At 38.7% G+C, this 11,434-nt stretch overlaps 1 protein-coding gene across 1 annotated transcript; it reads left to right on the forward strand.

The window, feature by feature from the left end:
- Window positions 1–9,129: 9,129 nt before the first annotated feature.
- Window positions 9,130–11,434, forward strand: LOC134209239 (uncharacterized). The gene is made up of 3 exons (XM_062685227.1): window positions 9,130–9,369; window positions 9,798–10,421; window positions 11,204–11,434. The coding sequence occupies exons 1-3, from the start codon at window positions 9,319–9,321 to the stop codon at window positions 11,432–11,434; spliced, it is 906 nt and encodes a 301-aa protein (XP_062541211.1). The 5' UTR covers window positions 9,130–9,318.

The raw sequence follows: 11,434 nt of genomic DNA on the forward strand, positions 1-11,434 counted from the left end.
AAACACATTAAGGATGGTGGGACACGAGTACAATGAAAAACAATAAAAAATGTATGTGCTATGTGAGTGTGGACAGAAGAAAAATACAAAAGGAAACCGTAGCCAGGCTGGACCACTGCAAGCAAAAGTTTTGGCTCTATCCATTCTACAATATCTTTCGTTGCCGCCGCTGTCGTTGGCTTGCAATGAGAGTTTCAACCCCATAAAACCACCAACCACACACCCCCCGCCAGAGTCCGAATTGTTTTAATTGTATTAATTTTTAATCACGTTTTTTGTTGTTGTTGAAATCGCTTGCAAAAAGCCAATCACGATTGGGTAACTGCATTCTCCATTATCATAATCAATGTATAATTGCGATTAAATTATCACAGTTTCATTAATTTTATATTCGTTTTTTTTTTGTCACGCGGGCAAGAATTAAATCAACTCATTTTACCGTCGACGCGAATATTCCTAGCCGAAATAAAATCAACAATTAGTTTAACTGGATTCAGGACGAACATAAATCGGCGATGAAAGAACAATACAAAAGTATGCATAACTATATCAGATCACAGGAAAAATGTTTCCGCTAGGCACATTGATAAGAGATATGAGTCCCACGTGAAGATTGAACATAACCAACTATATCCAGCATAGAAAAAAGCAACCTTTGTATAAAACGCCCAAACCTAAAGCGAAAACCGGAGAGGAAAAAACGGGAGAAACTGTATCATAAATGTTTTATTTTATATTTAACCAAAGAATGAGAGAGGATAAATAAAGAAACAGCAGAGTATTATCATATCGAAAATCTTGAAAAATAAAAAAATCTGTTGTTTTATTTGCAAATCGTGATTTTCCGGGAAAGAATGCATACTCTACGACTTCAACCGTAGCATCGTCCAACTTCACAGCACTGACTGACTGGCGTCTATGTGTGTGTGTGACCCTCTGCAAACCATTTTCCGAAAGGGAACGAACGAAGGTGAGGAAATTTGCATAAGTGATGGCGTTTCGGTGCCGCTCCGCATCGAGATGGTTGGATGGAAGGGTAACGTGAAAAGTTTCGGAATGGGTTTTCTCTCAAAAATAAAAAAAATAAAACTGGCGAATGCAAATACCTCCATCCAGGGCCCTTGTCTCGTTGACTGCGCATGCAGTGAATAATGGGTTGGCGAATATTTGCTCACGTTAGGAGTTTGTTGAATGGTAATTGTTTGTTGGCTGGAAAAGTGGATAAGCACTAAAACAATTGGGAGCATTTGAGATGCTCTTCAGCGATGAGTATGTTATGCAGGTTGGAAGGGTGAAAGGAATTGTTTTGGATTTGGATCGAAACATTCGATTCCAGATTTGAGTTCTTTGATTTTCTCTTCAAGTTCTGTGTATTTTGTATCTAAATTAGACAAAATGGGGAAAATTTATCCATGCTCAGCTACTGAAGTTTTCAAATTGTAAAGATTTTTAAAAGTCATTCATTATAGTTTAACCACCGGGGTATCATTGATCAGTTTCCCATTTTCAAACAAATATATAAATATTTTATGTCAATACAATTATTTATTGTGAGTTGTATATCTTAATCTTGACTAAATTTGCTTCTGAATGACATAACCTTCGCCAAAATTTGAAAAATGAAATCAACATTATTTTTTTTACTCACAGCAAACTGCTAAAATGCACACAAAACACATATAATAACAGACAAATTAAGTACGTACCTATAATTGTGTGATAAGTAATCTTTTTTTGCTAGATCCATATTTTTAATTTCAAAATTAAATTGCCTTTTCAAATATTATGCTCAGGATACACTGATCGAACAATGGCTTACTGTTTACTAAAAATAAATTTCTATGGTTCTTTTATTCTATTCTGTTCCGAAATGCTTTTGGAATTCCGAACATAATCCTACGGGGATTGCTTTCAGATTCCCAACACGGCCTTTCGGAAGCTCAAAACGATTCCATTCGGAAGCCTAAACAAGCTCAAAAAGATTCGGTTCAGAAACCCAAAAATCCCTTGCTTAAGAAGCCTTCAGAGGTCCAAAAGCATTTTGTTCGGAATTCCGAAAGTATTTCGTTTTGATTGGAAATATTTTGGGTTTCTGAACTCAAATCTTTTGGGGTTCTGAGCTTAGACTTCAAAACAGAGTCCGTTTGGACTTTCGAAAGGAATGTGTTTCCGTATCTTTGGATTTCCGAACAGAAATATGTTGGGCTTCTGAACGGAACTCTTTAGGGTCTCTGAACGTATTATTAGCTAGTAAAACGCTTTTTATCAATTTATGTGCTCAAAGAATACGTTGCTGAATTTATGTCAATGAATACACTATGCCTAGTGATCCGAGATGTTTTTATATATTTTTTTTATTCCTTTTATTTGTTTGGTAGGCACTCTGTGTTACTTAACCGCTACTGTGCCGAGATCTACTGTGGTATTCTGCAGCCAGAATCCACACAGAATCTATTTTTAGATTTTTCCATTATTCATTGTTGTTGTCGTTGCTGATCCATCTCACCGTGAGTCCATTGTGTTCGTTTTGTCCATGTCGTATATCCAATGATCGCTGCATTACCCGGTTGCCATTTATCCGGGTAACGTTGGAGGAATGCCTCCGAGAAGAACAAGTTGTCAGTCGTCATCAGGCAGCCGTGACGGTGAGGCGTGCACCCCAATACGCCACCGCATTGGCTGCGCGCATCCGGCGACTGACGAGGGTTTTGGGAATCGAACCCATGACCATTCGCTTGAAAGGCGAACGTGTAGCCAACTACGCTACGGGACCGCCCAGATGTTTTTATATTGTTTATTATGAATTTTGAAAGAAATTAACTTCAGTTTTCCCTACGAGGCGAACCGGTTCAGGGCCGAAAACCTCATTAATAAAGATATTAATAATTAATAACTTCAGTTTTCCACTGTGGAGACGGGAATGTTTCACGCCCAAAAACATTCTAGGCCGCACTGAGAATCTAATTTGCAATCTCAGGATTGGCAAGCCTACAGCTTTGCTCGTTACTTTAGTGGATTTAGTGTGTAGGCTTTCCGTCATCCCCACCCCCTGATTGACAATTTCAGGTGTCTGTTTGCCGATTTGCCTTCATCCCTCTATAAACAAAAAACAGCTTTGCCCGCCAGGCTAACTTACTTACTTATGGGTCCTTATCGCTTTACCCTGTGTCGGTGTCCAGCTATCGCTTCAACCTGTTGCCAAGTTAGACTTCTTTTATTTCTTTATTGAGGTTTCGCCGTCACAAGCCTCTGGATCTGCCTCCGATGATCGGTGCGTGGAGACGCGTAGTACATTGTAGGTTAGTCCCACTATGGCATATTGACTAGCCAAAATGTGAAATGTGTCATCAAAAGGTGGAGAATTCCGTTTTTTCTACCTTCCTATCTATTATATTGACACTTATGACACTTACCTAACCTACATAATTTTAGGTCTAGTTTTGTTACCAGGGATGCCAGGGGATGTTTTCAAATGTCTTCACAGTCGAGTAAAAATGTCTTCAAATGTCTTCAATATCAAAATTATGGTTATCAGTGAAACAAATTCGTTCCAATAGGTTTATAATTTCAATCATCTCCTTGTTTCTTTATCTTTACCTATATTTCTTTATCTCTCCATGTTTCGTTTATTTTTAAAACTCAAATTGTTAGAATTCAAAAGAATATTCTTTAAATCTTCATGAGTAAGGGCAATCCTTTTCCCTTGGATTTTCTAATGAGTCTTTAAATATAATTCCAACGGATTTTTCTAACCTAAATTCTTTGTGGAATTCTTCTGAATTTATTTTAAAAGAATTGCCTGTAGGGATTCGGAATATATAAGTTATCGAACACCCATCGAACCACGATAATCCTTCCACCGAGCTACTACGCAATAAGCTGCAAATTATACAACAACAACAACAACAAATAGCCCTTGCACTGGGCACCGTCAATGCATTGCCGTCAGCCGCCGATACCAACAGCAACATCAACAACAACACATGTGCACCTTAACCGACGTTAACCCGACACCATCGTTTCCCATATCAGCAGTCCAGAAGTAGGATGCCCAATCAGCAGGAATCACGACGTTGACGACAGCTAGGGCAATAAATTATTAATCAGCAGAAATAGGGTACTCGTAAGTTCCAATGTACAATAAATTTCATTCTGTTCGTAATCGTTGGTCCGTGAAGTTCTGTTTCCTCCTTTAATAGTTTAATTTTTTAAAAAGCCTTTTGGCTAGATAGATAATATAACTGGCGCAGTCGTACGGATAAGCGCTTCGGTTTTTGCTCCGCGTGTGTTGTGTGTTCCAGCCGAAAGTGAAACAAAGTGAAATTGTGGCATCTAGGACACCATCGACGGATTATCGACGGATCGAGGATACACCCCACGGAGACTACCAAGCGTCTAGGAACTACACAGGATTCAACTGGACAGAATCAGCCGAGGGAACATCGGCAAATTAAACGTAAGTCAATTTTATTTTGTATAAGTGAAAGTGTATGTTACTGAGGTCTAAGATGGCCAAAAATCAAAACTTAGAACATCAGGTAGAGGAACTCCAGCATCGACTGGAGCAACAAAGAATTCAAATAGAAAGGTTATTAAACATTCCGGCTGGACCTAGTACCAGTCCGCAGCAAGTTACAACCTTTGACATAACACGCATCCCTGATATCATAAAGTTGATACCGGGATATGACGGTGATGCCAAAGGATTGCCTGCTTGGATTAATTCCGTGCAGCAAAAGTTAGATTTCGCTAAAGCGCGCGTCCCCGCCGACGACAGAGATGCCGCAGTAAATATTTGGTCCTCAGTAATCAGGGATAAGATTACAGGAAAAGCAAGTGAAATTTTGATAAATAATCAAACAAAATGTGATTGGGATCACATTAAATCCCAACTTATTGATCGGTTTGGTGATAAACGTGATCTTGCAACCATAATTAGTAAGATCCCGTATGTGAAACAAGGAAGCTCAAGTGTTGAACAATTTTATGAGCAATGTTCTGAGATCCTTTCGGACCTCAATGCTAAAATTAATTTGGATCCGAACCTCCAACCATGCGCGAAAGCAATTGTGGCTTCCTACGAAGCAATGATTATGAACGCGTACATAGACGGGTTACATGAACCCATTTCCTCTTTGACTCGAACTAGCCGACCTAACAGTTTGTTGTCAGCATACCAACATGCGCTGGAGCAATCTAACGCAGCCGAAAGAAAGCGAGAAAAACTTAAACATTTAGCTAAAGTCAATGAGCCTAGAATTCAAAACCCTCCACTAAAACAGTCCTATTACCCTAACAACCATCGACCATTCAATAATCCAAATCCTTACCAAAATAGACCATCCGGTCCTCCCAATAATAATTTCAAACCAGCACCTCCTATCAATAACAACTTCTCACGCCCACCTTTCCAAGATAATCGTTTTAATCCCAATAGCAACCGAAATCCCCAACAAGGCTCACCACTTGCCATCAAACAAGAAGCATCCTCTGGTTCGAATGTGAGAAGATTCCACCAAATTAATGTTCATAATGAATACGCGGAACCTTCCGATGTCGTCGAGGAAAATGTTGTAGAGGAAGGCGATAACGGAGAAGAAAACCTAAATTTTCATCAGGAGATGGAACAACAGGAAATGGATTGAGTTTTCTGCCATATTTAGAAGTAAAGTTAGGCTCATATGCTCCACTCAGATTTTTAATTGACACAGGAGCAAACCAAAACTATATTTCCCCACAAGTCGTTCCCGCAGAATTGATACAGTTTGGTGCAAAGCACTTAGTCAAGAACATTAATGGTTCTTGCAAGATTAATCAATTCACTATTTTAAACCCCTTCATGCAATACAACGTTGACGTCCCTTGTCAAAAATTTAACTTATTTAAATTCCATACATTTTTTGACGGTTTGATTGGTTATCAAACACTCCACAAACTTGGGTGTATCATTGATACAACTTCAAATAGCCTCATCATAAATGGCAAAACGATTCCCCTAATGAAAAAGTATCCCGACACCGTGGAATTAAATTTTCATGATTCTATTCATACCATTAAGGAAATCGAGTCATCCATTTGTTCTGGAGACTTTTATTTGGAAAATGATATGCAAATTTCTCCCAATGTGTTCATCCCTTCAGGACTTTACAGCGTTCGTAATAATAAAGCTAGCCTTCTTTTCGTTAGTACTCAACAAGCTCCTATCATTGAGACTATTAATTACGAACAACTCATCATGGATATTAACAATTTTGAGGAAGTAAAGTTCCCTTCGAACCCCCACGATACTGTTTATGCACGAGACATTGTAAGCGAGGTTCGTTCTGACCATCTCAATACTGAAGAACGATCTAAACTTTTCCAATTACTCCGAAGCTACCCCACAGCTTTCTACAGGGACGGAGATGATCTTTCCTTTACTAATGTTGTTAAACATCGTATTAATACAAGCGATGAATTGCCAATTTACACTAAAAGCTACAGATACCCGTTTGTTCATAAAGAGGAAGTCCAAACACAAATTTCTAAATTGCTAGCCCAAGGTATAATCAGACCCAGTACTTCCCCGTGGGCGTCGCCCATATGGATTGTACCTAAAAAATTAGACGCCTCAGGCAAGCGAAAGTGGCGCCTCGTAGTTGATTACCGAAAATTGAACAGCAAAACTGTAGACGATAAATACCCTCTACCTAATATCACCGAGATATTAGACAAGCTGGGTAAATGCCAGTATTTCAGTACGTTGGATTTGGCCTCCGGCTTCCATCAAATCGAGGTGGATTCGAGAGACGTACAGAAAACAGCTTTCCAAGTAGATCATGGCCTATACGAATATTTACGTATGCCATTCGGTCTCAAAAACGCGCCGGCTACCTTCCAACGCGTTATGGACCATGTGCTCCGAAAGTTCATAGGCAAATGTTGTCTCATTTATATGGACGATATCATTGTTTATTCTACTTCTCTACAGGAACACTTAGAAAACTTGGGAAAAATATTACGAGCATTAGAAGAAGTGAACCTAAAATTACAGTTAGACAAATGTGAATTCCTAAAAAAGGAAGTTGCCTTCTTAGGTCACATTGTTACTGCCGAGGGTGTAAAACCAAACCCCGACAAGATAGTAGCCATTCGAAACTGGCCCCTTCCGAAAACTCAGAAGGAACTCAAAGGATTTCTTGGAATCCTAGGGTACTATCGTAGATTTATTCTAGACTTTGCTAAAATCACTAAGCCATTAACGGCTCAGTTACGCAAAGGCGAAGTAGTGGAACATACTCCATTATTCGTAAAAACGTTTGAAAAATGTAAGGACTTGCTTACACAAAGTGATGTCCTCCAGTATCCAGACATGGATAAACCATTTATCTTAACCACAGACGCGAGTAATTTTGCTCTTGGTGCAGTCTTATCACAAGGCCAAGTGGGAAAGGATAGACCCGTTGCCTTTGCCTCTCGAACGCTAACCCAAGCGGAGGAACATTCCTCAGCCATAGAGAAAGAACTTTTAGCCATTGTATGGGCTACACAGTACTTCCGACTCTATCTGTTTGGAAGAAAATTCACCCTTTACACTGATCATCAGCCCCTTACCTACGCCTTAAACTTAAAAACGCCAAACACCAGATTGGTAAAATGGAGGCTGAAACTTCTAGAATATGACTTCGAGATAAAGCATCGCCCAGGGAAACAGAACGTGGTAGCTGATGCATTATCCAGGATACCTAACGAAATGTCCCATGAAATTAATGTCAACGAAGAGGAACAGTCAACGGATGATAGTTCTGTTCACTCCGCTGATACTGACGACTTGGACTTCGTTAAATGTACTGAAAAACCCATAAACATGTTTCACAACCAAATAATTTTGAAAGTTGGCGCGGAAGACTCCGAAGTTTATGAGGAAATCTTTCCAAAAATGTACAGAAGAACTATAACAAAAATTAACTTTGGTATGGCAACATTATTCCGAATATTTCGAGATTACATGCGTCCCGGTAAACTCAATTGTATCCTCTATCCAGAAAACGTCATACCATCGATACTAACGGTAGATAAAAACCACTTCAGTCGTTGTAAAACCTTCAAAGTATTAATCCCTCTGAAAATATTGATGGACCTCACCACTGATCTCGATCAAAATCAAGTAATAGAGGAAACTCATGAGACTGCTCACAGAGGAATCCTTGAAAACAAAGAACAAATTTTTAGAAGGTGGTATTTTCCAAATATGAAAAGGAAAATCCGTACATACGTCATCTTATGCCCTACCTGTAATAAGATGAAGTACGAAAGGAAACCTTACAAAATCAAACATGGAGACACCCCGATCCCTCACAAACCTTTAGATATCATCCATGTTGATATATTTATCTCTCAACCTTACATGTTTCTGTCTGTTGTTGACAAATTAACCAGATTCGGTGTCCTTTTACCGATCAAATCAAGATCTATCCCAGACATAAGAAAAGCTATTTTGAAATATTTTTCCTTATTCGGTACTCCTAAGTTGATGGTGTCAGACAATGAACCTTCATTAAAGTCTATTGAAGTGAGAGGATTACTGGACAATTTGAACGTACAACAATACTTTACCCCCTGCAATCGTAGCGAAACAAATGGGATTGTCGAGCGATATCATTCGACAATTGCAGAAATATTTCGTTGCAATAAACATAAGTTCCCAAGCATCTCACCAAAAGAAATGTTCCTCATTTCAAACACACTTTACAATAACACCATTCACTCGGCAACCGGAATGAAACCACGAGAGGTATTTTATGGCATTAAAGATGGCCAAGAACGACCCCTAGACCTGCCCCTATTACTCGAAGCCCGTGATAAAATTTATGATGAAGTAATGTTGAAGATTTCAGAGACGCAGAAAAAACAAAATTTACAAAGGAACTCTTCACGTGAAAACGCACCAATATTAGAACCTGGTCAAGTAGTGTTTAACGAAAGACAAGGAGTCAAATCTAAAAGATTGGAGAAATTTAACCCTACAATAGTAGATCAGGATAACCAAATGACTTATCGCGACCGGTTAAATCGGAAACTCCATAAAACAAGGTTAAAAAGAATCAGGAAATGATGAAATGTATTAGCGCTTAGCTGATCAATCCATATTACGATATTAATCTTTTCTTTCTCCACCCTAGGAATGGACAGCTTGCGAAAAGCATGAAAACCCTATGAACCCCTGGAGGATTATACATTAACATTCCAATACATGAATTCAAATACCATACTCATGATTTCAAAATTTTAGGACACTCTTGCACGAAGTACAGCACTCACACAGAAGCCTAAAGGAATATGATACCCCTGCAACAAAGCATCCCAACTCCTGCAAGCCACGCTTGGAGAGTAAGTAAAATATTCCGTGCCTACGAATCATTCCCTTCCGTTATCCTAGATCCTCACCTAAATCCTATATGTCTGTCCTGAACTAGCTCTCGATGACAGAGCAATACCTCTTTATTATTGTGAATCCCCACTGAATCGATGTTATCTAACGTAAATATTATACAGATACCATTACGAACTATGTAACTCTACCTATTACAATTGATTCTCAGATGAATCTTCCCTTGTCGTATAAAAAATACATAAAATACGTAGTATTTGCAATTAAAATGATAGGAAACGTCAGACAAAACCTAATACTTATTATAGATATGGTAGTCAAAGAATTCGGAAACTAAAACAGATAATCAACAGAATACGTAGCGAATCGATTTAGATCAGACTAGTACACTAGCAATAAACCCTAAACTATGAAATTCCTCTTTTAGGCACCCTTCCTGATACTCATCACCCTTCCTTTATTGATTGAACCATCCAAACTTTCCCTGAGAAACCTCAACGAAGACCCCATTTTATTTTTAAAATATGGAAATTGTAAAATTCAAACTGGAAATTTAAAAATTGTACACCCCATTAATCTAACAACGATACAAGAATCTATCGATTACTTGACTTCATCCTTTTATACAAGAGTAGATAGCAGAAACCCTTTAGGAGGCATAGTCAAACACAAGATAAAAGCATTGTACAACAACTTTCTTCAAATAAAACCATCAGAACATCATAGAGCAAAAAGATGGGATTCGTTGGGAAGTGGTTGGAAATGGCTGGCCGGATCACCAGATGCACAAGATCTTCATATCATCAATTCTACAATGAATGAATTAATAACCCAGAATAATCAGCAAGTTAATATAAATAACCGCATCAATGCAAGAATTTCGGAGCTGACCAGCAGCATTAACAAAATTATCAACAGCATGAAAGCGAACGAGCTAGCAAATGAGATCTCGGCTATCATTACAATAATAAATATTGATATCATCAACAAACTCCTAGAAGACATACAAGACGCCATCATCCTATACCAAACAGCTACAATCGCCAACAGAGTACTTTCTATTCAAGAGATTTCGTTCATAAAATCGCTTCTACAAAATCAAGGAGTGAACATAGATGTTCCAGATGAGGCCCTACAACATGTCACCCCTAAGTTCGCCGCAACTCAACACACCCTCCTATACATCCTTCACGTGCCACAGTTAGATAACGTAACATCTTCTGTGATTCGAATTCACCCAATAGTACACAAGAACCAAATTATTTATGATTATCCGGAATATGTCGTGAAAAGTGAAAATTCTCTATATACCACAAGTGAACCCTTTGAATTCGTTCAAAAGGCGAAGTACCTAAAGGAAATGCACGATACTTGTATCTATCCCCTAGTATTTGGGAAACAATCGATATGCAAGTCCACGTTTTATAATAGGACATCTCAATTACTTGTAACGGAGAATACACTTTTGGTCCAGAATGCAAAAACCACACTCTTAGTAGTAACTGTGGACCAGACGATCGTACATTAGAAGGAAATTTTCTAATATCATTTGGAAACTGCTCTATCACGTTCAACAACCATTCATTTCGGAACAACGAAATCATTCAGGAGGCTACTGTAATCTATGGAGCATTACACAACATAAAAACTAGCTGGAATTACCATCAACATTTGGATATATTCACACTCAGCAACGAAACTCTCGAGACCCGAGACAAGCTACAACACGTTTATTTGGAGCAATATAGCTTGAAATTAAAATTTTGGACTTTAACCGGAGGACTTTCCAGCATCTACATCATCATCTCAATCATAATTTTCATTATAGCCAAGACCAGATGTCGAGTTCAATTCAAAGGACCGAGACGATCCTCACTTGAGGAGGGAGAAGTTATCGAACACCCATCGAACCACGATAATCCTTCCACCGAGCTACTACGCAATAAGCTGCAAATTATACAACAACAACAACAACAAATAGCCCTTGCACTGGGCACCGTCAATGCATTGCCGTCAGCCGCCGATACCAACAGCAACATCAACAACAACACATGTGCACCTTAA

This window comes from Armigeres subalbatus, chromosome 2 (assembly GCF_024139115.2).
Source record: "Armigeres subalbatus isolate Guangzhou_Male chromosome 2, GZ_Asu_2, whole genome shotgun sequence".
In the NCBI taxonomy this organism is placed as follows: domain Eukaryota; kingdom Metazoa; phylum Arthropoda; class Insecta; order Diptera; family Culicidae; genus Armigeres; species Armigeres subalbatus.